The sequence below is a fragment of the Dendrobium catenatum genome, unplaced genomic scaffold (genome assembly GCF_001605985.2).
Source record: "Dendrobium catenatum unplaced genomic scaffold, ASM160598v2 fragScaff_scaffold_9, whole genome shotgun sequence".
Classification (NCBI taxonomy): Eukaryota; Viridiplantae; Streptophyta; class Magnoliopsida; order Asparagales; family Orchidaceae; genus Dendrobium; species Dendrobium catenatum.
In genome coordinates, this window is record NW_021318471.1 from 1,414,217 (window position 1) to 1,431,831 (window position 17,615).

At 32.3% G+C, this 17,615-nt stretch overlaps 1 protein-coding gene across 1 annotated transcript in view; it reads right to left on the reverse strand.

Annotated features, from left to right (window-relative positions):
* Positions 1–17,615, reverse strand: part of LOC110092476 (protein transport protein Sec24-like CEF) — an 83,450-nt gene that overhangs the window by 28,935 nt on the left and 36,900 nt on the right. The window contains exons 9-16 of the mRNA XM_020817044.2: positions 16,799–16,876; positions 16,591–16,683; positions 16,176–16,230; positions 11,564–11,643; positions 11,035–11,106; positions 10,822–10,905; positions 3,764–3,883; positions 3,597–3,665 (exon numbers count right to left, since the gene is read on the reverse strand). Of these exons, the coding sequence (XP_020672703.1) occupies positions 3,597–3,665; positions 3,764–3,883; positions 10,822–10,905; positions 11,035–11,106; positions 11,564–11,643; positions 16,176–16,230; positions 16,591–16,683; positions 16,799–16,876 (651 nt within the window). The remainder of the gene's footprint in view (positions 1–3,596; positions 3,666–3,763; positions 3,884–10,821; positions 10,906–11,034; positions 11,107–11,563; positions 11,644–16,175; positions 16,231–16,590; positions 16,684–16,798; positions 16,877–17,615) is intronic.

The following is a 17,615-nucleotide window of genomic DNA, read 5'->3' on the forward strand; positions in this document are numbered from 1 at the left end:
TCCAAGCGCACAAATCCAAACTATGCTCCAGAGAAGATCAAATAATTTGAACCATCTCCTGAAATTGAGGTAAACACAAGTTCATCAAAAAAATCTCATGTCTACCCCATAACCAACTTTGCATCATTCCATAATTTCTCACATTCACACAAAAATTTTTTTGTCACACTAAATAATATTCATATTCCTAATAATATTTATGAGGCCTTATTTGATGAAAATTTGAAAAGTGTCAAGAAAAATAAAATGCAGCCCCTAGAAAAGAACAATAACTAGGAGATCACCGACCTACCAGTAAAAAAAGATCAGTCAGCTGCAAATGGGTGTTCTCTATGAAATAAAAAGCTGATGGTACACTGAAAATGTATAAGACAAGACTGGTAGTGAAATAGTACACTCAAACGTACGAAATCGACTAACAAGAAACTTTTGCACCTATGACTAAGATGAACACCGTGAGAATCTTGTTCTCACTAACAACTAATTATAACTGACATCTGAAACAGCTGGATATCAAAAATGCATTCCTACATGAGGATTTGGAAGAAGAAATATGATGCAGGACAAATATGAAAATTTGATTTTGATAAGGATTTTGCACGCTTATTGAGTAAGAGCTAATTAATTAAAGCTTTATGATGATTCGAACAATGAAATAAAACCAAAGAACGGTAAACACAAGCTTAGGCCAAGTTACTTGCGAAAAATTAAAACCACATAATAATCAATAGCTCTAGACGTTGCAAATGAAATGGGTTTCAACAAGAAATCCCTAATCTAACAATAAGAGTAGTGCTAAGAGAGATCTATCACACCACTCCTAATAAATATCAAGCTTTAGCGGGAAGAATTAGCACAACGTTACAATCAATTAGAACTACAATTGAGAGTGACTAAAAGATAAAAGAGTAGGAGGAAAGATCACCCAAGTAAACAAGTCAAACAAATCTCCGGTGTGGAGTTTATGTGCTTGAGCGGAAGTAAACAACAACCTTGATTCTTCTCGTTGTTTTTGGACAACAATCTGATTTTTAAAACCCAGCGAAACAGAAATAGGAGGCATCTACGGATGCTGGACAGAAACTTTGACACTTGGAAAATTCTGGGCAGCAACCTCTAATGCTTGTATAAACCTTGGGCAGTTGTTATGGACTGCTGGAAGCTTTTAGACAGCAACTTTAGACTTCCAATGATGCAGGAAAATCAATTATAGCAGCAGGGACAGCTGCTTTGACTGGGGGAGAATTCTGGGAAAACCAAGAATAGGTGCAGGAAATTCTGGCAGCAGGCTTGGAGAACAGGAAACACAGAACGGGTGGAGTTTGGGAGGAATTTGTAGAAAGTAGATCTAGCAGAGCTGCTAGAGAGGAGGCGGGTAGGTATTGGCCAGGTTTTGGAAATATTTCCAACTTGAGGGGGCTGAATTTTGCGGACAGAAATTGAGGTGGCCCTTGGAGATTTCGGCCAAGAGAAGAGGTGGGAATGAGGGATTTGTTTCCAAACTCTAATGTTAGGATTTGGATAGTATTTAAGAGTGGTGGGCATTTGAAAATTTCGGCCAAGGAGAGAGCATGAGATTTGGAAATGTTTCTAAAGTGGAGAATTGGGTTTTAGGAAAGAATTCCTAATCCAATCCCTAAGGGGGCCGGCGGCATTAATGACCTTGGAGGGAATTAAGGGGAGGGATTAAAAGTTTCTTATTTTGGGTCTAGGAATTAGGAAAGGTTTTAATTGAGACCAAATGAATTTGAAATTCAAATTGATTTAAATTTAGAAACTTTCCTAAAATAAGTTTTCTTAAATTAGGAAAGAAAATTTCAAATTCAAATTGTTTGAATTTTGAAATTAGATCTTCCCAAATCAAGAGTAAGTATTTATGAAAAGTATTCAAATAGAGATTTGAATTTCGGAGGGAGAAGGAGGGAGATGAGGCTGGCGGCTTGATGGATTTGAGAGGGGAATTTCGGTGGGGTGGTGATGAGGTTGTGGTTCGTCGGATGATGATAGGGATGGAATTGAGTTTACCCGATGGCGAGTGGAGGTTGTATGGTGGTCGGCGGCTTGATGGGATGGAATGGGCTTCACGGTCGGCAGCTTGGTGACAAAGGAAGAAAGGGAGATAAAAGAAAGAACCATGAACCCGGCCGTCTCCAAGGTTGGTGGGTGATCCAACTTCCCTCCCTAGGGATCTTTCCAAAGCTCTCTCCTAGAACTCTCACAACTCAAAGAACACATGTGCAGGAATTTTTTTTTTATCATTCATTCATTCCCTCTAAGGAGAAGAGGGAGGCTTTAAATAATCAAATACATGATGGGAAATAACAAAGACACTATTGCCCCTAGGGCATACATAAGACAAAGCCCTCAAGTGAGAGTAGAAAGAGAAAAAGAACAATAACAAATCAAATATATAAAATAGATCAAAATAAATAGGCACGATCGTAGCCGTAGATCTCTGATGTCCTCATCAAAATATGTATAGAGATTCCACCAAGATTCAAGGAAAAAATTTAGAGCCAAGGGGACCATAGATTATTCTTCAAACACTAAAACTCAGGGGGAGCCACAATTTTATTAGTTTATATGGATGATATCATCTTAACTGAAAATGATAAAAAGGAGAAAGTGATTCTAAGGAAATGTCTTGCCAATGAATTTGAAATCAAAGAACTTTATAGAATAAAATATTCCTTGGAATTGAAGTGGCCCATTTTAATAGAGGAATCTTCATTTCACAACAGAAATACATTAATGATCTTCCTAAAGAAACAAATAAACTAGTTTGTAAACCGGCTTCAACACTACTAGAACCAAATTTCAATTTGAGGGAAGTTAAAGATGATCCAGACATAGATAAGGGAGCTTACCAGTGTCTTGTGGGAAAATTGATCTACCTTTCCCACACCATACCAAATATAGCTTTTGCTGTAAGTGTGGCCAACCAGTTCATGCAAAATCCAAAACATACTCACATGCAAGCTCTAAACAAAATATTGTATTACCTTAAAGGGAATCTAGGTAAAGGGATTCTCTTCAAAAGAGTATGGAATAACACCAAAGGCATATCTTGATGTAGATAACGCAGGATCACCAGTAGATAGAAAATCTACCTCATGATACTACACATTCCTTGAAGGAAACCTTGTTACATTGAGGAGCAATAAACAAATATGGTGACAAGGTTTTGAGCAAAAGCAGAGTACGGTGCTATGGCCTTGGAAATATGTGAGCTACTATGGATCAAGATGATTCTAGAAGACCTAAGAATCTAATGGGAAGGGCCCATGAAACAATATTGTAACAATAAATTAGATACACACACCTTACAGGATTGATTGTGTGCATACATGAAAAGAGGAAGATGAATCTTTTTGTCTCTCACTCAACCCCCTCTCCCCTCCAGGTTTTTTGGCACAAAAGGCCTCAACCTCCCACAAGGACTGATATGGTAATTAGCACTTGGCTGGAATAACTCCAAAATTCAACCACTGAACAATTAAGCAAAAAAAAAACAATAATAACATAAAAAAATTCTAAAATTTAGAAAAAAGTTAACAAGACTAAAAACAATAAATTGCATGTTTATGAGTACTGACCCCAGGAAGATCTATATCAGTTGGAATACGCTTGCAAAAGTTTCCAGAATATTCTTGAACTTGGATGCCCTACAAAAATAAAATATGTTAAAAAGTATTAAACAGGAAATTCTATTTATAAACGTATAGGAAAAAAAAATCGAGTGCATGAATCATTAGAGCTATGCCTGGCTGCATCTAACACGCATCACAGCCTCAAACCCTTGGGGCCTACTGATGTTCCACCTGAGATCATTGTATAGCTTGGCAGTATCGGAAAGCGCAGAAAATGGGTAGTAATAATAAACCTGGAAAATAGATGTCAGTGTAGATCATAATAGCATAAGTAAAATTGAAAACAAAAAACAAACAGCAAAGAAATATTCTACATAGAAATTCTAAAAACTTTGATAAAGGAAAATGCATTAATGAAGAAAGTGAATATAACAGGATATTGATAATGACAAAGACAATATGAAAAATAGAATTGATAAGTGAATAAATTATTAAACGAAAAATTTAACGTATAAAAAATTTAGAAGAGTAATAAACATAATCATTATAGAAATTTGATAATGATTAAAAAAGCGCTATAACTTGGAGTGAAGAAGATGTATAAAGATAAAACTTAAGATCAATGTGAGAAAAACTATGTTTTGAAAAGTTATGAAAGATATTAAGATAGTTAAGCTAATAAATTTTTATTTCTTTTTAAAGAAAATCTTTAAAAGTAAGAGAATGCCGACTAATTCAAGGAGCATTGAGGTAGTATATTTAAAAAAAAAATCAAATTTGTCTTAATATGAGAAATTAAATTAATGAATCATTAAATGCAGTTATGTGTGAAAGTTGAGCAAATTAGGCTTTTTTTTCTGCATGTGTTTGGATCTGAATTCTAGAAGTCAAGTCACATTGAAGTAAATTGTAGTGAAATCTTTCTAAGAACTAACTTTGTAAGCTAAGTTCATGTATTCGCTTGGGCTGCAAGGACCTTCATTTTTACCCACCATAGCATTAAATGTTAAACACTTTTTTATTATAACAAGAAGATTAAAATTCTAACAAATCACCCTATTATTTTAATATCACTACACTACTATTAAAAGTAAAAAACAGAAAATTGAAGGTGACTTTCAAGATTTCAAACACACACTTCTCATCTTTTTAATGGCAAGTTTCATGAATGATAAATTAGTCTCAAGAAAAAAAGATGCTTGAATTCATTTTTTAAGTGAGACGCAATCACTTTTCAACACTTGCAATGAAAACAATTAGCCCTTAGTGTAAAAAAACTATAGGAAGAAAATATTTTTAATATGGTATTTAGGGGTTCTTGAGAAAGAAAATGATTGTGATTGGCAAGGTGCACACAAAAAAAATGTGAGTCATGATTTTACATAATTAAAAAAAAAGAATGATAGATCATTAAATAATTAAAAGTAGATGTGAATTAACAAACGGATTTTCAATCATAGCAGAATAACACCAAGAATCATCATTAAATTAGCATTTTTTATTAGTTATGAAGAAGCATATAAAGAATATTCAAAGTGAGATACATTCAACAATAACAACAACATCAAGACTTTACCCCACTACGTGGGATCGGCTACATGAATCCTTTTTCTTTATTAGGTCCAGTTAAGAATCAAATTCTCTTTTAAATCTAATAAAGAAATGTCATATCTAATATTTTCTAAACAAATTTGATGAGGACATCCGACGATGGAAAGTTTACCAAAGGCGGGGCCGTCGATCTACGGCCATGATCGCACCACTTTATTTTTGAGTTATTAGTTGTATTTGATTTATTGTTATTTATTTTTTTTATTTTATCCTTACTTGAGGGAGTAGGTGCTTGTGACCCTGGGGGCACTTTTGTCTTTTGTTTTATTATTGTACTTTGGGCTATTTATAGCCTCCTCTTATTCTTGTGATAGTTAATGATGATTATGAAGAAATTTTACTGCACTTTGTTTGTAAGTTGTGAGAATTTTTGAGAGAGCTTGCTTGAAGTCCCTATGTGAGGGCAACGGAATACCCACCAGCTGCATGAAGCGTCTGGGTTCGTGATCTTCTTCCTTCACCATCTCTTCTTCTTCCCTCCACCCCTCCTAGTAGCCAGCCCAACAAGACCCCTCTCCTCCTCCTAGCTGTCGGCCACAAAGGCCTTGCCCCTCCCCATAGCCGTCGGTCCACACATCAAAACCCAATCCCAACCCTAACCCTACACAAGCTGCCGAACACAAGTCCTCCTTTGCGTTCAAATTTCAAATTACCACATTATTATTTTCCATATTTTGTGCAAATCACAGTAGGAAAGTATTAAAAGCTTATTCCTTTTTCATTCGAAATTTGAAATTTCTTTCATAATCTACTATGTTTATTTTCCTAATCTACTACGTTTATTTTAGGAAAGTTACTTAAATCAAATCTATTTGAATTTTAAATAGGATTTGATTTGAAATAATCTTTCGTAATTTAAGATTCTAAGAAGGCAAGTTTTAAATCCCCGCCAAAAGCCCCCCTCTTGCCCAAGCATTCCGCCGGCCCCCTCCTTCCCTCTATCTATCCTACATTAATTCCCTTCCTCCTTTGGAGCCCTAATCAACTCCCTCATCAAAGGAGCACCTTTCCTTTCCCTCCTCATATTTGAAATTTGAAATTCAAAACCTCCAATCCCCTCCCAATCAAATATGAAATTAAACTTCAGATATTGGGAAATACTCCCCTCTCTCTCTCCCCTTCCTCTTTGCTCTTTCAACTTAATTTCCCTCCCAACTATTCCTCCTCCGGATTAATTTCATATTTTTCAATTTTCTAAAATTAATTTCATATTTACTAATTGATGTCTTCTCTACCACACTTCCACAAAATCTGAAGTTTCATGTTCTACTTCCTTTCTCCATTGTATGGCGGATCCTGAACAAGACCAAGGATTTGTCTACGATGATCAGGGACAAATTGAAATTCTCAAATCTCCGTTCTTTGACGTCAGCTTGGAGACCGATCAAACCGTTGAAGATTACGTCGACAGGATCATCTTCTCCCTCGTCGCCACAATCGACGAACAACTTTCTCTCATTTAATGGTGAATTGTCTCCAAAGCTTGATAAAGGTGAGCCTCTTCTCCAAGTCTCTGCTTTTCTAAGTTTTCCCTTTTATTTGTGGCATCATAAAGATTGTGCAATCTATCTCCGTTTAGTCTATGCCAAGAGTGTGAGTGAGTGGATCCAATGAGTGCCTAATCTATATGTTAACATAGGGTTTCCTTTGAACTCCTCCATGCTATGCTAATCGTGATTGGAACTTATTATTCGTGATTTTAACTTTTATCTTGTAATTTGGCCTAAGCTTAAATCACTTCTTTGTTGTTTTAATATTTGTTTAAATCACTAAAAGTAAATGTAATTATTATTTCTCTAATTAAAATGTGTGTATTATCAGCATTACATATTTACTCACGCATCTTAATTCTACATCAAAATCTTTTTAGGTCTACCTCTACCTTTCTTAAAATAAGCCAAATCTAATGCATCTATGTTTCTTGTGATTAAACCATCTAAGATGACTCTCTCAAATCTTATCTTCCATTGGAACTACTCAAACCTTTTCACGTATATGTTCATTTCGTATTCTGTCTCTATGAGTAAAGTCACTCATCCACTTGAGCATCCTTATCTCTGCAACACTTAACTTAATATTATGCTACTCTTTTAATGGCCAACATTCTGCACCATAAAGCATTGCAGGTCTCACCACCATCTTATAGAATTTTCCCTTAAGTTTGAGGGAGACTTTTCAATCACACAACAAGCACAATGCATTCCTCCACTACAACCATCTAACATGAATTCTATTAATAATATCCCCATTTATTTCACCATCACTTTGAACAATTGACCCAAGATATATAAAATGTGTACTCTAATTAATGACTTAATCATCCAAAGTCACAATCCTCCCGCTAGATCTAATTATTACTAAAATTACACTCCATATATTCAGTTTTAGATCTACTCAAACAAAAATCTTTAGACTCTAAGGTTGACTAATTCAAGTTCACCTTCAACTCCCTCTCTAGTCTTATCAACAAAAAGAATATCATTAGCAAAAAGCATATACCAACCTCTTGCAAATGTCTAGTGGGAACATCCATGACTAAGGAAAAAAAGAAAAGGGCTTAAGGTTGTTCCAAATTGTAATCCAACTGAAATAGGAAAATACTTGGTCAAACCACCTTGTGTTTGAACACAAGTAACAACTCCTGCATATATATCCTTAATGACTTGAATATAAGTATTATTAATTCATTTCTTTTCTAGAACTCTCTATAGCACTTCTCTTGGAATTTTATCATATGCTTTCTCTAAATCAATAAATATCATATGTAGATCCTCCTTGTTGTCTCTATACTTCTCCATTAAACATCTCAATAATGTAAAGCCTCCATAGTAGACCTACCCGGCATGAATCCAACTTAATTTTGAGAAACATTAGTATCACGCCGAAACCTATGCTCCATAACTCTCCCCCATAGTTTTAAAGTATGACACATTAACTTTATTCCTCTATAATTCGCACAATGTTGTGCATCAGTTTTATTCTTAAAAATATGAATCAACACACTCATTCTCCACTCATTTGGCATATTTTGTCTTCAAAATAATATTAAAAATTTAGTAAGCCAAGAAATTTCTTAACCTCCTAAGCATTTCAACACCTTTATTGGAATATCATCATATTCAACAGCTTTTTCACACTTCATTTTTTAAAAACCTCTCTAACTTTGGTTTAAATAATACACCAATTAAAAAAATTTATTTATATTTAAGGTGCTAAGGTCACTCAAGTCAATCGTAATCTCACAATCATCCTTGATAAGTTTAGCAAAATATCTCATCCACCTTTGTTGAATATTTTATTCTAATAAAAACATTTTTTTATCTTCATCCTTAATACACTTCACTTGAACTAAATCTTTACTACCCCTATCTCTTTGTTTGACTAACTTATATATATATCTTTTTTCCTCAGTATCTAATCTATTATATAAATATTAAAAGCTAAAATATTTACATGGTATATTGCTTTTTTAGACTCCTTATGAGCCTCTTTATATCTTTCTCAATTATTAGAATTTTTATATCTAGACAAATTTTATAACAAATTTACTTATTTTTTATCTTTTCTTGCACATTTTGATTCCATCGCAAACTATTTTTACTATTATGAGCTTTTCCCCTTGATACTCCAAGCACATCTTTTGCAATATTCTTAATATCACTAATTACTTTTTCCCACTAACATTAGTTTTCTCATGCACAGACAAAATCTTAAGATCTAGAATCTTACCCTCAAAAATATATTTTTTAATATTCTTTAAATGCCCCTAATTAATCCTAGAACAACGATTTGTTTTTTTTTTTTTTCCTTCATCTTAAAGTTCAAAACTAACAAGCGATGTAAAAGTCAAAGTGAGATACATTGATATAAGTTATTTGCAACAAACGATATAGTTTGATCTGAAGTTTAAAATTACAATAATAAAAAGAAATTTTAGATGACATAACTAAAGGATTAATAGAAGAAAGAGTTAGTATACATTTAGTTTAGTGGAAGTGAAATTAATAGGATAGTAGTCAAAATTATTGTAAGATCAAGCAATAATACTTATGTGTGCTAGGTCTAAGCAACTTAGATCTATTATACAAAGGAATGGGAATGTAGTAAAGTTGGGGTTGGGCAATTAAAATGGATGAAATAAAAGAATAGCATGGAATCCAAAAAGAAATATGCAAAACTGAAATTAGATCAACTATGCTACAAAAATCCTAGCATTCAATTAAGAATCACTAATAGATAAATTGAGTGTGGCATAAATAAATATGATAAATGGATATGTAGCAAAACTATGCAAGATAGACTATAAAATAAGTATATTAGTGGGCTGATTAAAGAATTACAAAGTGAAGTCGATGTTATGGAAAATAGATTCAAATTGTTTGAACATGCATGATGTAGAGTAGAAGATACACTATGCAAAATATATATAAAAAAAAAAACTCATGCAACAAATAACAATAACAAATATAGAATAAGAATTCCAAAATCCAAGCCCAAATAGTTGTGATAGGGCATAATGATGATAACTGAATCATGAAGAACCTTCAAGGCGAAGCAAACTTGGAAAACATCTACTAACTAAAATAAATGTATCAGGATTACACTTCAAAAAAAAATCTAGTAACCAAAATCAAGGTACTATATTTTAACGAAATGGCATAATAAACAATTACCATTATGCATGGAAGTGACAAGATAAACAATTTCCAGTAAACAAAATAAAATAAAAAGCTTTAAATTATTCAAACTTCTTCCCAACAGCATGCAATGGAATTGCTTAGAAAAAGAGTAAAAGCCAAAAGTAGTCCCCTGACTATTAGGAAATGCTCAATTTAATCCCAAATTTTTATAATTCCCCAATTTAGTCCCCTGACAATTAGAAAATATCTAAATTTGGTCCCAAGGCCAAAAGTAACGGTTAAAGTTAATCACAACAGTTAAATGTGAGAATATTTTGAGTATTAAGATGCATGTGAAATTATATTATTATTTTAATATATTTGGTCATTTATCAAAGTAAAATAAATACAAAAATTATAATATGAGTTAACCACATTTATTAATTATTCATATTATTTAGGTGGTTAACTTCATTATAATTTTTATATTTATTTTAATATGATAAATAAAAAATAATAATATGATCTCACATATACCATAATATCCATATTAAGGTTAATTTTAACCCTTTTAGCATTTGGACCAAATAGAGATATTTTCTAATAGTTAGATGACTAAATTGGGTCATCATGAAAGTCTAGGATTAAATTGGACATTTATTAATAGTCGAAGGACTATTTTAGAGTTTTATTCCTTAGAAAAAATACAAAAAGTATAAACATGCAGGTACAAGTAAGGGGAGCCGAAGAAGTAAAAAGGTTCAGGATCTTTAATAGGACAAAAAAATTGAACTAGACAAGGCAATTAAATTGACTATAGTTGCTGAAGGGAATAACAGAGCAAGGGATGACAAAAGATTAGGGGATAATAGAGAAACTACAAATTACTAAATAGAAACGTTCAATTTCTCTTGCACTATAAAATATTTCGGTTCATAAATGCACTTTATACAATAATGAGAAAAAGAGGTGTCTTGAACAAGAGTATGTAAACCTATTACCTGACCTCCAGTGGTTCTTGGAACTACAGAGATAGAGGCCATGTCTACAAATGCCTGCGTGGTAATAAAAACATCCACACAAACCTGATAGGGAACAAAAAATTAGCAGACACAAATAAAGCACTGTTGATTACCTTTCTAAATAGATTAAAATTTGAAGCCCTCATCAGAGAATATGCTGTCATTTAAAACAAGAAACCCCAAATTTCTCACCTGGTGCTCAGCAAACTCTATTGCCATTGTTTTCAGAGTCATATCAGCTGGTTGAAGTAACTTATGAGCCTCCTGGAATCCCAAAAGAAGTGAGTCAGCGAAAATTCATTAATTGCAAACGCGCCTTATTGAGTTGCAACTCAGGTGTAACCATCTGATGCTGTTTTCTAGCACTTAACAAAACCATCTAAATACAAGAATACCATGTTTGGATCCAGAACTATATTTAAACTAGACAAAAATTACAAATAACATTGAAATGCACTAAAGTATTGAGAAACCATTTGTGGATAATATATCAATTTTAAGCTTCAAAATTTGCTAACTAAATCGCATAAAAACCAGGAGTTATTACATGAACGAATTACTACAAATTCCTGGGCACAACCAAACATTATTTATTTCATTCTCATCATTAAAAAAAAAAAAAACTCATTCCACAAGCCTCTTAATATAACTGAGCAAAGAATAAAAATTCATACAAAAGGTAAAGTCTGAAACAAAAAATGAAAATTAACAAAGATAATACCTTTTCCCCAGAAGAAACATTTGTTGTTCTTCCTTCTGCTTCTCTTGACGAAAGTGACCCAGTTCCAATAGATGGCAAAACTGCAAGACCAGAATCTAAGACTTAGGCTTACATCAAATCTGAACATGCTCCAAAGAAAATTAACAATATTGATCTTGATATATGCTATAACAAAAATCTATTTTATATATATATTATGATGATTCACTTACATTAAAAAGAGTGCATGCTTTATACATCTCAAGTCTATTTATTAAATTTATTCAAAGCGATGGTGAAATAGATTGGGATATTAATAGTAAATTCAAGTTGGAGAAGTGAAGGAATGCATTGGGCCTATTGTGTGAAAGAAAATTACCCCCGAAGTCCCGGCATGAATCCAAATAGATTTTGAGAAATATTAGAATCACGCTGTAACATATGCACAATAAATCTCTCCCAAAATTTTAAAGTATGAGTCATTTAATTAATTCCTCTATAATTCACACACTCTTGTGTATCACCTTTATTTCTTAGAAATAGGAATCATCACTCCTCCACTCATCTAGCATCTTTTTAGTCTTCAAAATAAAAATAAAATTTTTTTAAAGCCAAGAAATTCCTTCATCTCCTAAGCATTTCCACACCACTATTGGAATATCATCAAGTCCAACCGCTTTTCCATACTTCATTTTCTTTAAAGTCTTTCTAACTTCAATTTTACTAATACACTGATAAAAACAAAAAAAAAAATCTACTTTCATTTTGGGTGGTAAGGTCACTAAAATAAATCATATTCTCACAAATGTCATTGAAAAACTTCTCAAAATATCTCATATACCTTTGTTGAATATCCTTTTTTTAATAAAAGTATCTTTTAATTTTCATCCTTAACCCACTTCACTTGAACTAAATCCTTACTTCTCATATCTCTTTGCTTGGCTCACTTATATATACATACGTACATATAAATATATATATATATATATATATATATATATATATATATATGCCTTCCTAAATATATAATATATTATATGAAGCATTAAAAGCAAAATTATTTGCACAACATAATGTTTTCTAAAATTCCTTACAGATATCTTCATATATTTCCCAATTTTTCGCATTTTTCTATCTAAACTAACTTTCATAATAAAGCTTCTTATTTTTTATCTTTTCTTACACATTTTAATTCCACCACCAACTATTTTTACTATCAGAAGTTTTTCTTTTTAATACTCCAAACACATTCTTAATACCACAAATTATTTTTTTCAGCCAAAATCATAAGATTTTGAATCTTACTCTAAAAAATAATTTTATTTGTATTTTTTAAATGTCCAATCAAATCCTAAGACAATATTTTACTTTATTTTTCATATTTTGCCCTATCATCTTAGGGTTCAAACTAATAAGCAATGCTGGATAGATAAATTTTCACTCGAAATAACTTTATCATATTTGCAATATAAACAATCTATTTTTCTTATTAAAAAAAACAATTTGAGCTTCACTATAATCATTCTTTTAAGTGATAGAGATGTTCATCTCTTTTCTTAAATAAGTTGTTAGCAATTGCAAAATAATAAGATAGAGAAAAATCCAATATGATCATAACACCTTCATTAGTCATTCCAAATTCATACCCGCCATGAATGCCTTTAAAATATTATGCCTCTCCACCAACATATCCATTTAAATCTCCTTCAATAAAAATTCTTTTTTTAAGAAATATATTTTGTATTAATTATTCTAAGTCTATCCAAAATTTTAATTTTAAACATATATTCAAACCTACTTGAAGAGCATTAATACTTATAATATTAATAATCTTAACATCAGCAACAATTTTCAAAATTATAATTATAACTCAAATTCTATTACTCTTATTTATAATCACACATATATCATTTTAGTATGACTCCTACCTGAATATCGTAGTTTAAATTATAAACTATCAATCTCCTTAGCCTTCTCTCCAACCTATTTAATTTCCTGAATGTATAGAATATTTATCTTCATGTGAATCATAATATTTATTAATTTTATTAATTTACCTATAAGAGAACCTACATTCCAAGTTTCTACCCTAATTCTAATTTCATGGACTAGTTTTTTTGCCCACATTCATCCATGATGTGGGAACTCTTGCTTATTTAATACTATATCCGAGCGTCAGTGCTGCGGCCCTTGCACACTTCTCATTGTATTCAGTCCATACAGTGTGTCGCTTCCAGGAAGCGCTTTAACTTTAATAAAATGTATTAAAAGATTCATGTTATGATTACTCGACAAGTTTTACGTTAGTTGTCAACTACCTAACACAACCATTTTCTCATCCAGGGCTTGGGAAATGGAAATAATAATGTTATATATATATATATATATATCCTTCATCCCCCCATACTCGAAAGCCCCTATTGAATTTCTTGTCGGGGAAGAAAGGAGAGGAAAGGAGAGAAGGGAGAGAGAGAAAGTTGTTCAGGACATTTTCGTCAGTCGAATTGAAGAAAGAGACTGATATGATTTATGAGGTTGATGTAAGTGTGTGTGTGTGTGTATGATACATGAAACATGACATACAAATTGCAAGCATTTGATAAAAAAAATAAGGATTCATAATTGATAGCTTGATTATAATATTATAAAATGTTTAAATAAAACCCTATTAATGAAAAGAATAATGATTTACTTTATATTTATTGATATTTGAAAGATTCTTAGACCAACATTTTTTTATTGATATTGATTCATATTGTTCATTGATTGATGTAAATTCATATTGACCTCTACAAGTTGTATTGATTGAGATAAAGCATGCATATTAATTATAATGTCTTGCATTGAATGTAGTGACAGATTCAGGTAACATACTAGGCTTGTGTAGCTCATTATATGATTTTATTAATTTCAGGTCTGAGAAGAAGTCATAACTCAATGGAGTGAGGTTGATTGGAGGTTTAGTTTTTTTTTTTTTTTTTTTTTTTTTTTTTTTTTTTTTTTTTTTTTGCCATAAGTGTTTAGCAATAGATTAAACTCTTGGTTATTATACATAAATTTTGGGAAATGAATAATTGTAAATTGATGTATATGATTTATAGGTGATTCTGTTGGATTTATTTATATTAATAAATTATTAAAGGCTCTGATATTTCTAAATAGTAAATAAAATAGTCAATCCTTCCAAATTAAATATTGGGGGTGTCACAAGACATATTAGAAACTAATAGAAAAATTCACCTTGCTTGCACTTGACTAGACATGATCAGTCAACTTACGCTTGATCCAAGAGTCCACATCTACGACACTACCCAAAAGGTGATCCATGATATGGAGTTATACTCAAAAGAAATAATTACCTCATATTAGAAGCCTACACATATTAGAAGCCTACACAAATGTAGATTATGCGTGTTCACGAGTGGAAAGAAGATCTACACCAAGTTATTGCAAACTTCTTCAAGAAAAATACAGTGACATAGAGGAACAAAAGTATAAGTGGTGGCTAGATTTAGTGTTGAATTAGAATTTAAAGACATGGCACAAAAATGTTGTAAGTTATTATGGTTAAATACCATCCTAAATGAGCTTAGAATCACATAGGAAAGTCCAATGAAGTTATATTGTGATAACAAGCTAGCAATACATGCTCATAATCCAATTAAGCATAATGTAGCAAAGCATCTTGGGATTAACAGGCAATTCATCAAAGAATTCAACTGACATAAGTTTTTACTCAAGGACTAGGCAGAGATATTTTTTCATGAAATCATATCCAAGCTTAGAATGGAAAACATTTATTCTCCAATGTGAGGGGGAAGCATTGGAATCCACGAGCACTATAAAAGGAAATCCAAAACCAACAGCTGTGGAAGAAAACTCATTATTTTTTATGAGGAAGGCATTCTAGTAAACATTTGATTTAAAAATTATCGTGTAGATTAAATGAAGGTGTACAAATACAAATATTTTCCCTAATTTGAAAGACTACTTCCCCTGTTTTCTTTAAAAACTAGTCTATATATTAACTTGTTTTAAATGTTTTAAATCATTCAGAAAGAATTCCTTCCAATCCGTTTTGTTATCCACAAAGCCCACTAACGCTAATTGTTTATGACAATACACAAAATAACATCCACTTGTAGATATTCGATAATACATCCATCTCCCACCATGATTGTTACTTCAGCTATTTGAGATCACCTCGCAATGAAAGACAACTCCATTTTACCTATGAATTATTAGAAAGAGACGTTTCCAAGTAGCATCTAACTAGCCTCAACCTAAGCTGAAAATGGCCGATGATAAAACTTAATATGTTCGACATGACTGAAACTAATACATTATAACACAACATGAAAGGCAAGAATCCAACACATGGTACTAAATATAGTGACTATCTTCAACAGAAAATGCTCAGTTCTCAGAACACTTCTACAGAACCCACAAACAACGGCCAACGATAGATCCACAACCCATATTTTATCTATGGTAAAATAAGATTTGAACCCCACAAAGGAAGCTCTCAGATTGAATAAATTGGCAATAAACATATTAAAATAAGAGATTAAATAATGAAGAAATGCAGTCCATTCTTTTATATATATGGAGTTGACATCCGCATAGGATTTACCTGACTGAAATACGAGAAGCTTCCCCCCTGTCGGCTTCAGAGCCAGGAAAGCAGCCTGAGATAGTTTGCATGAATCAAGACAACTAATTAGGATGAAAAAAAAAATATTCGTAGAAAATATGAACAAAAAATATCACGTCAGGATGCTCAAATCTAATTTGAATTCGTGTTTCATTCCTTCACAATGCATCCAATATAATTCAACATGCAAAATTTAATGTTAAAAGAACTGTGAACAATTCCCTTAGCAAGTTAAAAATCCACCATCTTAAAGTCTGCCAAAACTGGATTATTTTTCAACCATTAAGTGATAGATTAAGCAACACCAATGGACATAGCTATAATATAATTGAATGAAGAATGATTAGGCTAAGAAAGAAAATGGAAAGAATTCAACCTTCAAAAATAGCTATACCTTTATAGCAGCACCAAATGCTGAATCAGCAACTTTGTTGGTCTCAAACATTGAAGGAATACTTTCAAGCAACTGCTCCAGGTGTTGCCGGCACTAAACCCTCAAAATGACAAGAATAGCTAAGCAAGTCTTTCAAATTTTGCAAATGAATAATTATGAAAATAATATACATAACCAACAGGAAAAATGATCTTCTGATAATATTAACCTCAGCAACTGGAACAATTAGATCAGTATGCAGCGGAGTATAAACATCTTGTATGTCAGGAACAACCAGCATCAAAGGCTGCCAAATACAGAAGTTGCAAAGGTAAACTCATGAACAAAATATGAGCTACAGCAACAATAATATTACCCTAAATACATCTGATAGTAAGTGGATGTGAAAATAGCATGTAAAAGAGAAAAAAAAGTTTAGGGATAACAAAACAGTGGCTGATTTTTATTATTTCTTCAACAAGAAAGAAAGATACAAGTGATCAACTATTCGAAAGGTAGATCAGCTCTCCCACAAACCCTAGATGCTGCTAGAAAACTCACAATAAATCATAAAAATAAAACTCAGCAATAGCATAAGCTAAACCTCATACAAACTCCCCCTTAAATAGCCCTAAAATACAATAACACAAATAGAACATTCCTAGTCAGCATAAACATAATTTAAGAAACATTCCTAATCAATTAGCAACATAAAAAACCTTCATAATTCTTTACCAATCAATCAGTCCTCTTTCCCTAAATAATCCTTCCTAATTCCTCCTAATCAATCAGCCCTCTTTCCCTAAATAAGATTTCCTAATTTTCTCCCAATCAATTAGCCCTCTTACCTGAACAATCTTTCCCAATTCCCTTCCAATTTTGATTTTCTATGGTAAGTAATTAATCATCTTTGATCCCCTCCTCTCCTTTCATGTCGTCCCCATTAGTGGGGCCTACAGGGCTCAGCCCATCAATACTCTCCTCCCAAAGAGCAACCTTATCCTCAAGGGAAAACGAAGGAAACTATTGTTGAATCATCTGGTACA